Source organism: Anser anser (genome assembly GCF_964211835.1).
Source record: "Anser anser genome assembly, chromosome: 12".
Classification (NCBI taxonomy): domain Eukaryota; kingdom Metazoa; phylum Chordata; class Aves; order Anseriformes; family Anatidae; genus Anser; species Anser anser.
Window position 1 is genome coordinate 11,950,947 of NC_139733.1, and position 17,691 is coordinate 11,968,637.

The 17,691-nt window shown below is 51.5% G+C and overlaps 2 protein-coding genes across 2 annotated transcripts in view; one reads left to right on the top strand and one right to left on the bottom strand.

The window, feature by feature from the left end:
• The window catches only part of LOC310880091 (uncharacterized protein), a 155,981-nt gene that overhangs the window by 39,728 nt on the left and 98,562 nt on the right, over positions 1-17,691 (bottom strand). The window contains exons 23-26 of the mRNA XM_083795398.1: positions 17,373-17,516; positions 12,575-12,664; positions 4,737-6,420; positions 3,267-3,468 (exon numbers count right to left, since the gene is read on the bottom strand). The gene's annotated coding sequence lies outside the window, so the exon portion shown is untranslated. The remainder of the gene's footprint in view (positions 1-3,266; positions 3,469-4,736; positions 6,421-12,574; positions 12,665-17,372; positions 17,517-17,691) is intronic.
• On the top strand, positions 9,038-12,646 carry DNAJB8 (DnaJ heat shock protein family (Hsp40) member B8). Its single transcript, XM_083795397.1, has one exon. The coding sequence runs from the start codon at positions 9,623-9,625 to the stop codon at positions 10,295-10,297; it is 675 nt and encodes a 224-aa protein (XP_083651523.1). The 5' UTR covers positions 9,038-9,622; the 3' UTR covers positions 10,298-12,646.

Sequence of the window (17,691 nt, forward strand, 5' to 3'; positions counted from 1 at the left end):
TCTTACATGTAGCAAGAAGGCTCCCATTTCTAGCAGGGGAGCATATTTTGCATGCGCGCGCCTTCGAAGGGGATGCATAACTCCCGGCCAACAACACTTATCACAGTGCCTCGCGCGGGGAGATAAGGGCAAAGGCACGCAGGGCTGCGGGGCAGGAGCTGTTTGCTGAGAGGGGCCGGGAAGGAATCCAGCCCCCACCCTGCCACAGCCTTACCTGCGCCCAGGTGCGCACCGGCCGCGGCGCCGATCCCTGCGGAGCCGTGCTGCCGCGCGCTGACGGGTGCCAAACCTCGAAGCTCGCTCCGGCATATTTGGGAGGGGAGGAGGAACAGCAGGGAAAGCAGATTTTATGCATGCCTTTTTTTTTTTTCTTCTTTAGCAGTTGCAGTTGTAAAGGAACTCGTCCTCACCATGTTTGTGTCACTTGTGTTTGCTGCCTGGGGTGATGTGAGAGCGCAAGTTTTCCTGGCATGACTACTCTTGGAAAATCAGCCTCAAATCCATATATGATAGTATTCATGGAAACCACAACCCTAATTTACATGCACCAATTTCCCTGCCAGAAACTGCGCTCCCATCCAACCCGGGGATAGAAACACTGCCCTGTGACTTTCCTTCCCAATCACGACCAACCCATGCACTTCAAAACTCAAATATTTTCCAGGGAATGTTTGCAGCCCGCAGTTTAAAAAAAGAAAACCTTCCCCACACTCATGCGGTGGCTCAGTATCATGGCTGCATTCAAGGAAGTTTCCTTATAGGTATTTCCCAAGCTGGACTACTCTCCTCTCACAGAAAAACAAACCAAAAAAGCCTTGAGAACCAACCACTTCAGATACAGAATTTCTTATATATCTCATTCAAAATTTCTTCCCTGTGTTTTCGAGTGCTTTACACCACATTATGGAGACGTGATCGCAGGTCACCAGCGCACAGGGAAGGACCTGGCTCTTTGGACACCCATCCTCCCCTGCCCAACACCAGGGAGAGGTGCTTCCAGCCACTGCTGTGCTTGGTGCAATAGAACAAAGGTTGGGGAGGTGGAGGGAGAGCCCTGGACAAAGATAAAAATCTATTTCTGATGCCTATAAAAACCAAACCCAAATTCCCAGTTGCTTCAACGTGAGCAGTGGACGTGGGGTAATGGAGAATAGAGTTATTTATTAATAGAAGGGCATTTCAATAGAGATCTGAGGAGGTGATATGGGCCAAATGGAGGCTTTTACAGAAATAATGCTCGGGAGGTTTTACCCGGTTTGCCCAGGTGTCTCAGCTCTGTGTCCTGGGGATGGTTGCCTCCCATTCCAGAAGGGGTCTTTTTGGGGAGCTGTATGCTCACAGAGCCCTGCCATCACTTGATCCATCTCCCCCAGACCCAGAAATGGAGAGAGAATAATGAGTATGGAGGGAAGACATTTGTCTGGGGATCCTGTCCCTACTGCTTTTTGGGGTAAGCATTGTAGTGCTGGTACAGAGCCTCACACTGTGCCCCCAGCCCAGGGCAGCCACAGCCCCACCAGCTCTGGTCCCCGGCCTCAGCTTCACACCTCCAAGGCCAGGAGCCTCCAAAACCTCCTTAGACCCTCTCTGATTCCTATTGCTGTCTCCCACAAAACACAAAATTCACCTCCCCGAATTCCTCACCGACTCCTTTTTAAGCAACACCTCTCCATCACTTCGCAAGGAAACGGCACCAAAATTCCCACCCGCCTCTCCCTCGCAGCCCCTTCTGGAGGGGGCTCATGACCCACGCAAATAAATAAAGAAAGCACCCCAAAGGCCAATCTCCCCCCCTGCACCGTCAGGCAATAACAATTCATGGGGGGTCTTTGGGGAACAAGGACGGAGGGAGGGAGGAGCACGGTGCTGCGTGGCTGCATGTGGCAATCAAGCTTTCCCACCGCCGCCTGCCCCTGGGGAGCATCCCCGCTCCTGTTTGCAGAAGCGGCGTCTCTCCCTCCACTTCGCTAATCCCCCTTTGCTGTGCTCCCACCCCTCAGGAGCCCTGGGAAAGCGGCGCCGGTCCCCGCTGCCCCATCTCCCCTCTGCAAAACCGAGCGGGGAGGGAGGAGAAGGGGAAACGTGCGCTCCCTTAATTGATTTTGGTGAAAGAGGCAGGCAGCTGCGGCACCGTCAAATTAATTAGTTCCAGAGCTATTTGCAGTTATGAGCCACGTTAAGATTAGTGGTCATTGCGTTGTGGTGCTGGGAAGTGGAGGTAGGAAGAAGGTTTTTAAAATGCCTTTTTTTTTGTTTGTTTTTTCTCTTGGAGCCTTCCTTAAAAACACAGGAGAAAATGAAAGAGAGGGGGCCCCTGGCTGCCAGTGCTGTGTCCCGCACGTGCCACAGCCCAGGTCCAGCCCAATTCATGGGGTGAAATGACCACTTTGGCCCATTCTGCATCATCTGCCCCATGTTTAACCAGGCAGGTGCTCAGAGAGGCCAGGCAAGAGCTGGCCAGGTCTCCATCACCCTGCTGTTGTCGCCACCAAAGAGCAGGGACAATGCCAGCTCCCACGCCCTGGTGGGTGACACCTGCGTCCCTTCTTGCCCTCCCTGCCTAGGAGTGGGGGGAGAGGCTTTGAGAGCCTCATGTGGGCTCGGGGGCTGCGATCCCAATGGGACAAGAACGCCTGCTGCAACCTGATAACGCTGCAGCATCCGAGGGGCACCCGTTGTCTCGGGAGACACCACCATGTGCAGAGGCTTACATCTGGGTATCGATAAGCCTGCCTGTTTGCGCATAAACACAGCACCACACGCAGCCACATACCTCTGCATTCCTCCTCCCCCTTGTTCCTTCATCTCTGTTTCATCTGCTCTTGCCTGTTACGTGTTATCTCTCCTCCTCTCATTCAGAATCCAGGTCTGGGAAAGGGCAGTTGTTGCGGGTCACACAAACCAGGACCATGGTGCTGAGGAGTGGCAAATGTTTTGGGTACATTTGCAAAACTTTCAAGGGTCTGGGTGGAGGGAAGCAGTAGGCGGAGGTCTTAGACCAAAGCACTGCCAAGTGGACTTCAGCCAGGGTAGGAGTGTAGTTTTTACAGCAATTAAAAATTAGTTAAGAAACATAACCTCTCCCCCTTCCTGGTTGCTTATAAGATAAGAGAGGGTCTGCAAGATGAACACACACCAGCAGTACTCCAAAACTGAGTGCACAACACCGACCCACACATGCCACTACAGTCAGGGTCTGCTTGTGCAAGGATGGGGACCGCGAGGTCTACGGCAACCACGTGCTAAGCTTGTCCCCTCACACTTACTGAGTGCCGGCTGCTTGATCTGCTTGACTGAGTAGAAAGGCATCCCATGGCATCTTCTGGTGTGCCCCCAGGATCTGCCTGGCTCTTCTGGCTCACAGCATGGTCACAAGCTCTGCTCCAGCAGGACAGTAGGTTGGCATGGGGTGCTGCATCCCCACCTCAGCTCCAGACAGGGCTCCCAGCCCAAAAGCATGCTCTGGACCTAGAAGCAGGACAGTTTCTAACTCGCCATTGTTCTTGGAAAAGCGGGGAAAATATATGATGCCAAAGGTGTTTATACCTAGGCAAGTTATTCAAGGAAATCTGTATGGGACAAACTCGGTGACAACCATGACCCAGCTGTAGGAACCTCATCACAGTTCACCCCAGAAACAGCCCGGCATGTTCACCACTCCTCCCCAGAGCTCTCCTCAGCCCTCTGCTCGCAGGGGTCACCCAGCTCTATGCAGAAAGCTGGTGGAAGGACCTACAGATTAGTAGAAACCTTCATCTTTCCCACTCTGGCAGCACAAACAGGCAAGGCTGCTTCAACAGACTCCACGCATGAGACCATTTCACACTGCCCACACATGAGAACATAGATGAGACCATGGAGCTACTTTGCAAGCAATAGGCAAGGACACTTGGGCCCCAGATAAATGCGAACTGGTCTCCAGAGAGAGGTGATCACCAGGGGATGCAACATCATCTTCAAGACCTCTGCTTGCTCCCTGACCGCAGACGGGGCAAATGCTGCTCCAGCACCACCACTGGTGCCTGAAGAAGCAGCAGCTCGGCCACAGTGGCAGGTAGGCAGCAAAACCCCAGTGTGTACAGAGAGGATGGGCAGCGTGCAGGAGTGTTCACAAGCACACGTGCACACACACCGGCCTGGGAGCCAGGGCAGAGCAGAAGGGCTCTTAGGGGAACATAGGTTTGGGCACTGGGAGCAAGGAACTTGTGAGCCCAAGGCAGCGTGCCTGCACTGCTCTCGAGCTCTCTGGAATGGGGTTGTATACTGAATTTATGAGCTCTTAAGTCATCACATTTACAATTTATATTCTCCAGTCTTTTAATCTCGGCAATAAACTTGGACTAAACCTTTGCTGAGGCAGTGTGGAAATTTCACTGTTCCCCACAGCCCTGTCTATGAGGAGCCCATAGGCAGGGCCAGAACTTGTCTCCTGACAGCTTCATGGTAGGGTCTCCTCCTGTTCCCTGCTCCCAGTAAAGCCACTGGTAACCAACTGGTCCCCTACCCACCACCTTGATTGCCCAGGAAGGGGGTCCTGGACACAGTTATAAGACATCAACAAATATCAGGGGGCAAACACTTGCAATGATCCCCTACAATATCTCCTATCTTCTAGAGGGGGCTGCTTTCCTTAACGATGGGCACCAGGTCTATGTGCACATCACCAACTAAATCTTGCACCACTTGGGGCCCCGCCATCTCCTGCAAACCAGCCCCACAGGTGCAGTTTTACCCACCTAGAGTTGCCTTACTCCAGAGGTCTAGACCAGAAGAACCATCTCCAGAAGGTTTCCTGATGGAGCAGTGGCTCTCAGCATGAACCGATCTCCAAAGTGGGCACCTCCTTTGCACACTGAGACCTAAAATTGAGATGGAATTGGCACCAATAAAACTACTAACGGAGGCAGGCCCTCCCTGCTTGGACGAACCCCACACTTTCAGAAGAGGGTGGCATCATTTCTGCAGAATGCTCAAGTGGCCTCAAATAACACACTGAACTGTCAGGCACAAACCCAAGCGATGGCGTGAGCCAGCACTGAAATAATGAGAAGCTGATCTACAGCTTTTCCCCTCTGGTTTATTAAATGAATGCTCCGCATACCACTTCCCACTGACTGGAGACAGAGCGAAAATCCCAGGACAGTAACTCATCATCCTTTCTTCCCCTGAGAAGACTCGAGGCTGTGGCTATGTATGGATGTTGCGAAGTGATAAAGTCGCTGCGGCTTCACGAGTTACCACGCACCGGCTGAGCCGCGCTGCCCAGCCGCGCGCACGCTCCCAGCTCCCTGCAGCTGGGTGGTAAAACATGTTCGCTCACGATGGGGCTGGAGCAGGTACCCCGGCGGCGGGCTCCTGATAAGCATGCTGCTTATCTGTGCCTCGTTAAGCCCCAGGACTCAACGGCTCGCGATGCAACCCTTGGCCCAGAGGACCCACCTCTTTTCAAGCTGTAGACCTCAGCCACGGAACTGGCAACGGGAACTGGCTCCGGGAAGGCGGTCAATATTGCATGAATTCCTGAGCGTGGAAGAGAGAGGAAGGGAGGTTCGGGACCGTGCCAAAGAGCAGGAATAGCAGAGGGACCAGCCAACCCTACCGCTGAGTTCAACCTCAGCGGAGCCACGCCTGGGTGAGAATATTGTAGATGACACATGGAGATGACCTGGGCAATGAAACTGAAGTGCTCTGAATTCTGCTGGGATCAGAGTCCGTGGAGACAAGTTACATCACTGCTTGTGCTTTCCAAGACTGGAGTAAGGTCTTGCCCTGGGCATGATGTAACATCAAAAACATGCCAGGCCCCTTGACTCCAATAAGTAGGATCAGGCCTCCTCTTTGGCTTCTTATCTCAAAAAATGGCAGTTTTAGGGAGGTTCCTGCCCCTTACCGCCATCCAGAAGCTGTGTCCTCTTGCCCAAACCTTGGTTTAGCCTCAAGGCTCAGAAAAGCTGGATCCAAACCCAGTTCTCTGGGTCCTCCTTCAGCTCCGTCTGCCAGCCTCCAGGCGTCTCTCCCAGGCGTCTCTCCCCAGAGCCGTCCCCTGTCCTGTCCTGCCGCCAGCCTCCGCACTGAGGACACACTGTCCCTCCCTCCAGCCTGCAGAGGCAGGAATCCACGCCATTTAAGCCTTTTCTGCCCAACACCCACAGCTGCAAAAACAGCAAGCAAACAACCTCCCCAGACTAAACACCGGGCACCTACCTCCTTCTCTCCTCCAGTGCACCCAGATGCTTTTGAGGTGACAGAATTTCAGTCCCAATCTTCCTCCTGAAGGCAAGAAGGTCCCTCTGTCCCCTCACCAGGAGGTCAGTGAGCCTGACCCATCCCCGTCAGATTTTGGGAGCAGGCAGGGGGTGAGTGGAGCTGCCCTGGGGGCAGGCAGCCGATGACAGCCCGACTGGCAGGGCGAAGTGCGACCTGTGTTTGTTTGGATAGCCAAAGGACTTGGAACAAATGTCTCCGGCTCATGTTTTAGATAAAAGAAACCCAGCCTTGTCATGGGATCAACGGGGCTGGCAAGAAAATACTCAGGGAGACCTCCCTTCGTCCCCAGTCCCTTTTAAAACAGGAGAAACCATAACAGCAACAACAATAATAGAGGAAAATATCCACATCTCTGAGATACTCTCTCCTTTCTGGACCAGGACATTTTAGGGTGTCAGGAGCAAGATCAGTGATGGGGGCCACAAACGTGGGGTCACTAGCGGTCCAGGTACCAAAATCTTGGGGCGTTTCGCCCCTGGGTGCCCATTGTTCTGTTCCCCATCCCCACCTGCTCACCACCCCTGCCCCTGCAGCCTGACGCCAGTCCGACGCCTGGCTGGGAGGGAAGAGGGGGACGTGGCAGTGCCTGGAGCACGGGGGGACAGGGACCGCCACATCCGCATCCATCTGGCATACTGAAGCAGCGACTGGAGGAAAAGGAAGGAGGGGGTGGGTAGAAGAGAAAATCCCAAAGATCCTCGGATAATAAGCACCATTAAGGTTAGTCTGTCTCATGATTGTTTCTTATTAAAAAGAGACTGTACTTTATCTGTGCAGGATATGCTGTTTGGATGAGGGAATTAGCAGAGTGACTGCCTCCATATCATCTAATTAGCAAAAATGTTGATAAGCAGATACAATCACATATGATTAGGATCCTTTTAAAAAGCCACTCCATTAATTAAATAGACAGAAAGGCCGCCTCCAGCCCTCGCGTGCCACTGATTAGAATACAAATATTTACACTAATCTCACCTCCATCAGCCATGGGACACTTTTGAGTATTTTTAGTGACATCAGATTACTATTGATTTTCATCCCCAATGTCAGACCATTTTGTTAGTATCTGAAAGTGCTGCCTTCAGTTTCGGATGCTTTAAATCATGTTAAGGGTTTATCTTAATGACGCTGCTGATAACCACTGTTCAGGTCACTCGTACTTTCTCTTCAAAGAACACAGTCTAGGCTGGTTTTTATTGTTTGTACTTGAGATTTAAGATACGAAAAACATTTCTCATTTCAAAGCCTTGGTTTCTAGGGATGGGGCTGCCAGGCTAGTTTGGGTCTAGTTACTTGAAGCGTGCACGTCTCTCTCATTTCCCTTTCTCCCCATCTCTCCTCCACCCTTTCTCTCTTCCTTGCAAACTCTTTTGGCTCACAGCAGTGGCCCCTGTCGAATGGCTGCTAATGTCTGACGCCTGCTGCAGGGAGCAGACAGACAGGCAGTGAGCGTCCCCCGCTCTGGGATGACAGGAGAAAAACCATTCCTTATGTTTCAGATGGGTAGGATGCGCTAAATCCAAGACAGATAATCCAGTGCGCCAGCCAGTCTGAGATGGGCACTCATCATCAAAAGCAGCTCTGGGAGGAGATGCTTTGCAAGGAGACAGCCCAAGGCAGAGTCACCTCCTCCCTTCTGTGCACAGCCCTGCTCCCTGCATCGGCTAACTGGCCTGGGACCCTCCAACAGGCCTCCCACCTGCCTCTCATGTCCCATTTTCCCTTCTGGATAGCAGACAGCAGGAACTGCAATTGCTCTCGAAATGTCTGCCAAGCATTTGCAAATGGACCATGGTGGCAGTGGCTAGGAGCTGCTGCGCCTTTTGGTGGCAAGCTCAAATCGCACTCAAGTCCAATAGACAATCATAAAAAAAAACAAAAACCACCAGCCCAAATGAATGAGCCCCTTGGTGAAGATTTCAAGCCAAGCGGCCAGCTCGTACACTGCACACATGCTCTTTCATACGGCCAGCTCTCGACTCCTTCCCCGAGTGCTGGATGATGGAAATGAGGGCAGTGATCTGCAACACGTGCTGCCACCAGTAGGTGTTTACGACAGGGTTACAGGCAGCCGAGTTCTTGTTACTGGCACTTCCTCGGAGACCTCCTTCCTGCAACGACTCCCTGCGTAGATATGTTATTTCCCACAGGAATGGCAAATCCAGGGAACAGAAACAGATGCAGGATAGCCACAGACTGGATCGGCGAAGCTCAACTCCTCAGGCTGAACCTGTCTGTACTGAGCTCATGTGGCATCCCTGCCGTATGTGTATGCACCTGGGGCCAACCACACAAAAAGCACACAGAAAAGAGGCTGAGGTTGTCAATGAACTTCACCCTGGGCATTTATTCAGGTACTAACAAGGGAGTTAAAGCTCTTCATGAAGTGTTAGATTTGGCTATAAATTCAGAAGAGACCACAATGGTCATCTAATCAGGACTTTTAGATAAAATGTCCACTCTAGGTTTAAAAATGGCCACATGAGGAGGGTTCCAGTGATTCACTACCTGCACGCTGAAGGACATGCAACATTTTTAGAGTTAGACTTTGCTAGTGCCACCTTGCCCAGTCACTGCCTTGTCTGAGAGCCTGAAGGTCCCTGTACCACTGACTGTTTGTTCCCATTCACGTTCTTAGAGGCTAGGATGAAGCTAGTGTTGAACTTCCTCTTAATACCGAGAAACATTCCCTGAATATATCACTCCAGAGCATGTTTTCCAAATCCTTAATTACATTTTATGGGTCTTCCCTGAGCCTTATCCAACTTATCAACACTCTTCCTAAACTGTGGGAAGCCAAACTGCAAACAGCTTTCCTATGGCTGCTGCCACAGGGCAATAACACCCTATAGATGTAGGATGACCTGACTGCACAGCGCTTCCCTGGACGGCACACGAAAGCACAGCGCGTATCTGAGAATCCCACCTTCGAGCAGGTACAGGCAGAAGCCGAGCTGATGGAGCCTTACGCCACAGCTGTGATACCACAGTCCCATGGGGCGACTACAACACGTGTACGACATCTGCTTGAAAATGCAAGGCCGGTGACAACCCATTCCACCCCAGAATGAAGTCAGATCAGCCGAGCAGTGGTTGGCTGAGCCGCCTCTGAGGTCATAATCCCACAATTTGGGAACAACAGGCTTCAAAAAAAGGCTATTTTTATGGGACTTGCCTCCTGTAACACCACAGGACGGAGCAGAGCAAGGGGTGAACCTAGTGTCCACCTGTCCCCAAGGCACACAGTGGCAGTGGGTGTCCAGTTGTGTCTGGAAGCTGGACACCCCCAGGCTTCAAATCCTTGGTGGGAGAGAGGCACCAGGCAACTTCCAAACAGCCTCACCTCACCTCTGAGATGGTGGACTACTACAAAGTCCTTGGACTGCAAAAAAACGCCTCCCAGGATGACATTAGGAAATCCTACCGCAGGCTGGCACTAAAATGGCATCCTGATAAGAATTCCAGCAACAAGGAGGAAGCCGAAAAGAAATTCAAAGCTGTTGCTGAGGCATACGAGGTTTTGTCTGACCCTCAGAAACGGTCGCTCTATGACAGGTCTTTTAAGGAGAACAGATCCCACAGAGCAAGAAGTCCCTCGATGGGCCATAACAGCTTCTTTGACGCCACTTATGTATTCCAAGACCCCAATGAGATCTTTAGGGATTTCTTTGGAGGGATGGGTCCCTTTGTCGATGTTTTCTGGGACCCATTTGACAACATCAGAAACAGTGATGAAAACAAGCACGGTCCAAGTGGAAGAGGAAGCTGCTCCCATTTGTTTTCTGACTTCATGCAGTCCTTCATGCCATTTAATCCATTCAGCCCCAGCGAGCAGCCCACCTTCTCCTTTGCTGAGGACATGGCTGAGCCACACAGTTTCAGGTCAGTCTTAACCACTACTGAAGGGATCAACGGCAAGAGGGTCACCACCCGGAAAATCATTGAGAACGGGCAGGAGAGAATAGAAGTGGAAGAAGACGGCCATTTGAGGTCTGTGATGATAAATGGAAGAGACCACCTCAAATTATAACGTCCCCCAGCACATGCGTCAGCTGCAAGCTGTGGGACATGCCCTCATTGCTCAGCGGATGGGATCTACTGTGAGCAGTATTAATAAATGCTGAGTTCATGACACAACTGATGCCAGCTTCTCAATGGCCTGGAACAAATACTTGACAGGTAAAGATAAGAAGCTATGCTAAACTAAGGAGGGGGGCTGTACTAACCCAGTGTAAGGCGATACACACTGCTTGTTCACTAAGTAGGTACAGTAAATACAAACAAAAGAACCTTGCTGGTTTGCCAAAGAGACCAAGTTAGCTAACAGAGCAAGAAGAGATGGGCTGGTTGGTGAACAGGTAAGGGAGCTCTGTAACAGGCTACAGGCCCTCTTCCCACCCCTTGAAGCGGACCCTTTTGCCAATGTTGAAGTCTGCTGGCTGGAAGAATAAAGGCTTTTGTCTGACCTTCATGCACAGCCCTGAGGCTGAACGAAGGCTGTGCTGCCTTTGGGCATTGGCACACAAGGGCCGTACTCACTGGCAACAGATTTTGTACACAGGCAAGGAAGTGAGGGAGGCTCAGTGGGTCAGGCAGAGTCCAGAAGAGAGGGACTGCCACAGGAAAAAAACAAAGGAAGACTTCAGTGAGGAAGAGAAGGAAGAAAATGTTGTTCCTTACAGACCATAAAAGAAAATGATGTGTTCCTTGAGAATGCCCTGCAAACTATGACTGGAGACCCCTGCGTAGCTCAGAGGCTGAAAGCGAGCAAGAAGGTGAATTTGGGTCTTGGACTGGGACAACCTATGGTCCCTTTCTGCTTGGAGTTGTTCAGACAAAGCCAGCTCAATTCAAACCACGAGCAAACAGATTCCAGGGGGCTCAATTTAGCTACTTCTTTGTGCAAAGCTGGATGCGGGGAGTTAGATGGTACTTTACCATCCTCATTGTCTTGCTCACAGCTGCAAGAGCCAGCTCACAATGCATTTCTTGCACAGCCTGGCAGCATGCTGCTTTCATCCTCCACTGAGCTGAGGAACGCGCTCCCCACGTTTCCGCCCTCCCCTGTGCTGACATGAACCACTGAGCTTCGTTTCTTGCTTGGCCAGATCACCTTAGGCATTTAAAATCCTACACGCCTCTCATTTTTGGTCCCACGCTACGTCCCCTTGAGTTTCCCAGCTTGTCCTGCCCATTGATGTTTCCCTGGAGAGCAGAACTAGCTTTCAGGGACATTTTCACTGTAATCCAGATTGCAATTGCTGCCTGTGTTTGGGCAGGTCTTTGCATCTGTTTCCTTTGCTGTAAAATGGGAATAACAGACTCCCATGCTTTGAAGGGGACTGTGAGGTAGTGATATTCATAAAGGACTCCCAACGCTAAGTTAAATTAGCCAGAATACTGCCATGATTGAATCGAAATCTTTTACTTTTGAAAAGAGAAACATAGCAAAAATTGCCTTCCTTAGCAAACTGATGCCATGTTCAGCTTTGGAAAAACAGAACAAAACTGCATTTGTTATATCAAGGGCTGTTAAGTCCCCGTGAGTCCCTCTCCCATAAGAAAAGGGCACAGCACCGGGAAGCAAGAAGAAGCCTAAGGGCACGGTGGGTTCACAGAGGGAAGGCAGCAGTGATGGGAGCAGGGACAGCCAGTGGGGTGATCCGCCTCCACTGCTCCTCCATGGTCTGGAAGCTGTAAGGAGCCCTGCAGGCACTGGGACACTGGGGTTCACAAAGAATTTGTGGGTTTGCTGCAGGCAGATGATGGTTTTGGTCAGAGCAAACAAACACTTCTACCAACATTCCCTATGTGGACACTGTGTTCATGTGTGGTGGCCATTTGAATTTACCTTACGTTACTTTGGAGGAAGTTCAAGGTTTAAAAAAAATGCACATTTTGGATCGGAAACTGAAATGGTCTTTGATCAAAATAGCATGTTTTGAAATCTGGACCAGAGTTGAATTCCCAGCTCCACAACCTTTTCAGCTTGCTAGGGCTGAAGCTTTGCTTCAATCTCACCCACTAATGGAATATTTTTGTGCACATCCATCAAGATTTCTTGATCTGTGATCAAGATACGCAGATCTACATCTTAGACCTGGCCTGCTTGGCTCATCAGTTCCCTCCCTTGTATCAGTATGTAAGGCAGCATCTAAGAGTGAACACTTCCTTTTCTCATCCCTTGGTCAGATCGTTTCCATAACCTCTTGCAGCAGCACAGAGCTCCTGTGGCAGCCCTGGCAGCTGCACACACCAAAACTCACTGTTAGAAAAACGGGTCAGGAAGAGACCCAAGCGTGCTCACCCAGTAAGTGTTGGGTGCAGGACGGCCTGCAGATCTCCTCTTCCACATCTCCCTGTGCACTGCAGGCCACAAAACACCTCTCAGCACTTCCTGCAAGCAAAAGATTTGAGATTAAAAAAAAAAAAGAAAAAAAAAAAGAAAATGGGGGAAAAAAAGAGAGCCATAAAGGGCTGGTGGTAAGAAAGCAGGTCAGACTGCATTATCAAAGTTCTGCATTCCTGCCATAGCAGGAAATCTGCCAGGTGTACCCAGACCATCCATGGAAATGGGTTATGCCCGTGTTACAAAAATAAATGAACCTCTGCAAACCTTTCAACGTGGCCTTGGAAGTAAACCCTTGCCTGTCCCAGGACAGGCTCTTCCAGAAATGCACCTTTCCTGCAAAAAAGCTGTGTTTTGGAACCTGCAAGGCCAGCAGTACGTCCTTCGGGGCGTTCACTGAAGGTGGTCGGCAGGCACAGCTGATCCACCACGAGGACCAGAGGCTCTGGTGGCAGAACTTTTCTCAGCCAGCACAGGCTGAAAGGGGTTGGTTTCAAGCATCAGCTCTGCTTGCAGGGACCGGGTCGGGGCCACTTCGGAGGGCTCCTGCCCGAGGGCAGCCCCAGCCCCAGGCGCCCAGCCCTGGCAGCAGCAGGAGGAGCGCGCAGCGGAGGCGGCTCGAGCCCGGCCGGCAGCCGGCTCGGAGAGACTGAGTCATTATTTTATTAGCAGGCCCCACAACTACTTTAATGTGGGCTTAGGCTGCAAAAACAAAAACATACATAAAAGCATTTGGAATTACTTCATAAAATACTGAATCACAATATTAACCGACTGACCTTTGCTCTATACAGACCTGCTAATTTTAGCAATTACAGCCAACAACTTGAACATATCAAGTGGGCAACGGTTTAACAATAATGACATCTGCTTGGAAAATCCAATTATGTCTAAACATCTTTAAATCCCCACTAGGGGATACCTGCTTTCTTTTTGCAACTGTTAGTCTCTGCCTAATAGGATTTTAAACTCACAGCCTGCTGCACACTGCGGTGGCGGTGGCCCCGCTCCCTGGAGTGGCAACGACAGGACGGCGAGCACATTAAGCAGGGAGCGGGTCTCTCCTCGGACGGTGATGAAAGTGGCTTGGTTTTCTGACAGCCTAATCGGATGGAGGGGTGCATTAACCAGATCCCTTCACTGCCCCATCCCCCTGCAGATACTGCTCCAAGCTGGGCTCTGCAGCCACCAGAGCCCTTTGTGGGGCAATGGAAGCAAGGTTTCCTCCTGTGAGCTCCTTCAGACACAGACTGCTTTTGCCTTTTGGGCTGACCTCTGTTTCTCCCCTCTCCCCATCTCCTTTCTCCCTTTTTCCCTCCTCCACCCAGAACTACTTAAAAACCCCCCACTGCTGCTCCCTGCTCCACGGGTGAAGCTCCAAGACTGGGATCTGTTCCTCTCTACAGCATGAACCCCTAAAAGACAACAGCTACGCGGTGGCTTCTGCAGCCATATTTCAGGCCTCAAGGTTGTTTTTGCCAAGGAGAGTGACGTTAAATGCAACCGGGACCAGTGGGGAAGAGTGAGCACGAGGAGACCACCCAACTCTCCAACGAAGCACCCCAATGCGGAGCAGCATCCTCCGCCACAAAGCCAAAGGTCCTTATCCAGCCCCCAGTCGTGCTCTGCAAACCCCTGGGCTCCCCTGATCTGGCAGCAGCTCCACAGCCCCACTCCTGATCACTCAGCACCCCGGGCTGCAAGGCTATTGTCAGATATTTGAATCAAGATACAAGAACTGAATATTTCCGTCCCTTCTCCTCCCTCTCCCTCCCCGGCCAGCCTGGCTCTCTTCTGATGGAGCGTGCAACAAAATCACAATCACATGTTTGCAGCAGTAGGAGGCCATTGGCATGGAAGCGGCTGTGATGTCACTACAAACATTTCCACCCTATCCCATTTCTCCAGAACAGTCTCCGTTTTTATGACCCCATCCTGAGATCTGCAGGAAATCAAATTGTCCCGGTGCTATTTTGAGCGCTGGTGTCATGGCATCAATATACAACGATGCAGTGTCAAGCCGGAGAGGCTCGAGCGCGCTGCCGCGGTGTCACAGCCGGTTTGTTTTGTGCAGCTTCTCTGGCCTGGATCGCAGCCCTGCGGATGCCAGGCTCGTGCTGGGACTGCTCGGGACACGCACGCCGTGCCGGCAGGACGCAGGGCAGCGTGGGCTCGCAGCCACCGGCAGCTCCCGCACCCCGCCGGGGGTCACCGGCTTGGGCAGGGCAGCACCGCGGGGCAGAGCACGCAGGCACGGCACGCACGGTTCCTACAGATGCTGTTTTTCTGCTGGGGGCGTGTGGAAGGGAAGAGAAGAGCACGCTTGCAAGGTGCTTGCAAGGGGAGATGGTGGGGGGAGAGATTTGAGGGCAGGCAGACACTGGCAAGGCGCCCGGGGCAAGGAGCTAAGCCATTTGGGCAGCAGCCATCTGACCAACGTGAGAGAAGCAATGCCCAGCAGCTACAAACCCTTGTCTAAACTAGGATTACCACCTAAACAGAGTGGCCCATGGGTTAACCTCCCCTATGTAGCCACCTGAGATCCTGTAAGGGGTTTAGATCCCAGAGTGCTCAGGAAACGCTTCTCCCATGCTGTCCACTGACATGTGAGCCACTGCAGACTGGAGCTCTCCCTCGTGCCATCATCTCAAGGGGAAGAATCAGGCCCTGGGATATCCCCTGGCAATTAAGCTGCAGTGCCATCCCTACCTGACTCATCCCCTGCACCCAAACCATCTCTTCTCCTCAAAGAACATCAGATCTAACACCAGGCGTACACAAAACGTTCCTGAACTGAGCTCTCCAACAGAAGCAACATCTGCAGCAAAATTTTATCTGTTGGCCAGAGAGCTTATCTTGGAAGAACTTAAGACAGCCTGCAGAGTCCCCTGGAGCAATAGCAGGAAAAGGCACTGGTTTGACTAAAAATGCAGTGGGAGAGTCACGGTGGAGGCCCATTGCTCCAAGTAAGCGGGAGAGCACGGACTACGTACCAGGAAGTGTAGTGGGAACACCTCAATTATTTGTTATAAAGAACAGGATGACCCCATATATTCAAAGATTTTGCAGGCCACAAGGGCATAGCTTCTGATGAAACCCCTCCATCCTCAGCTGAGCCTCACCAAAACTGGATGTGACTCTTTATTTACCTTCAGCCATAACTTCTAACCTCATTGTATCCAAAGGAGCCAGCACGGAGACCAGACAACTGCTTTCTGAACTCCTGCTTGGGGAACATGAGTAATTGGAGATAGCAGCCCGGCAGACTCGCAGCCTGAGCCGACGCGTCAGTTCCCACGAAATGGCCGGGCCATTAGTCATCTCCTCTCCACAGCTTTCATTTTCAAGCCCTCCTTTATCTTCGGCTATGATTAGCGCTCAATTGCATTCACCTTTGGTCACCCTCCAGAAGGCACAAGGCGAAAGAGCTCGTGGGACTCGAATACCACCCACTTCTGAGGCGTTCAAGAAAGTTCTTTACTGTCTGGCGCCGGTATCTGCTTCCCCATCTTACCACGGGGCTATGCCCTGCAACTCGCTCTTCATGGCTGGCAACAGCTTTGTGCCCTTCCTTCCCCAGGCACAGACCTCCCTGGTGTCCTTACAGACAGCTCCTCGCTTTCCCATGCCCTCCATCCCTCAACATCTTGGCTCGCCGATGCCAGCTGCCCCTTTCAGCTCCTCTGCCTCCCCGCTTTATCCCAAAACTCCCCTCACCTCCCTCCTCCACCATCCTCCAGGAGCTGCTTGCTCATGCTTTCATCCCCGCTTTGGATGCCGCACCCCGTTAATAAATAGCTGCTCAAATCGCTCAGCTGAGAACCTGGCCTCTTCCCATTGCCCATGACGGGAGGAAAATCCTCAACAGTGTTCAAACAGCCACAGGATTAAGCCCGGCACCACTGGCGACTTGGTGAGGGGCGACACCAGCCCTACAGAGACAAACACCAGCATGCTCAGAGTGAGGAGCCCATGTGGGGTGATGTTGGTTTTTCTTCCAAAATCTTTTTTTTTTTTTTTTTTTTTTAGTTTTATTATTCCCTCTCTTGTGGTTCCTCCTGCTCCCGGAATGAACAGGGGGGTTTTATTGCTGGGGTTAAAAAACACGAATTTGCATTACATCCTGGCTCCCGCTGTAATACTTCAGTCTTGTTTCTCTCTCGTCCCCTCTCCAGAACAACTGATGCTATCACAGCCTGATTTAATTTCAAAGACGGATTGTGATTTGGCAGTCGGGGGAAAAAAAAAAAAAGCCAAGCTAATCAAAAGTCACCATCTGCTGCGTTGCCATGGGGATATTCCTCCCCAATAAATGTGCTCTTTGCCAAAATCACAGATAACAGCACTATAAAGGGTGGGAGGTGGAGGCGGGGGGAATCAAAGAAAGAAGTTCCGACACTAGGGGGGAAAAACGAAAGAGAGAGAAAGGAGGGAGAAACAAGACACAGAAGAAGTGGGAGAGAAAGAAGCCTGGACTACTGAGGAAAAATGACGAATGGACCAACTAGGGAGAAGAAGGAGGGAAGCAGAGACTAACAAGCAGCTGAGGGTGACAAAGTGATGGAGGGAGACAGACAGCTGGAAAGGAGGAAGGAGGAGAGACACCTCGAGACACTCTGCTGCGTGAGATACCAAAACAAAACAGGCAGAGATAAGGGAATTGCCCTCGGAGCCTGGGCTCAGGGGAAAGGGAGAAAACTGAAGCATCAGTGAGAACTGCCAGGGATGGTGGTTGGAGCTCAGGAAGAGATCTTACCGCTGTTTGCATCACAAAGTTGCTGAAAATAAATCCCTGGATAGGACGGGTTGTTACACAGGGGGACGTCAGGGTCAGGTCCTGCCCTGCAGCACCCCAGACGCTGCCAGGTCCCCGTGGTCGTGCTGCCGCACAGCACCGAGCCTGGTGGGTATAAATACAAATAAATCATCCGGAGCTGAGCAGCTTCGAGCTGTCCTGCTCGAGATGGCAGAGGAGCAGGGGCCAGCTGTTAAACAACCGCTGCTGCTTTCTATTTCCCCTTGTGATACTGGCTAGTGATTTGGGATACGGAATATGAGGGCGAAGAGTGCATCCG

Coding starts and splice junctions, on each gene's coding strand:
- DNAJB8 (XM_083795397.1), top strand. CDS start 9,623: ATGGTGGACTACTACAAAGTCCTTGGACTGCAAAAAAACGCCTCCCAG.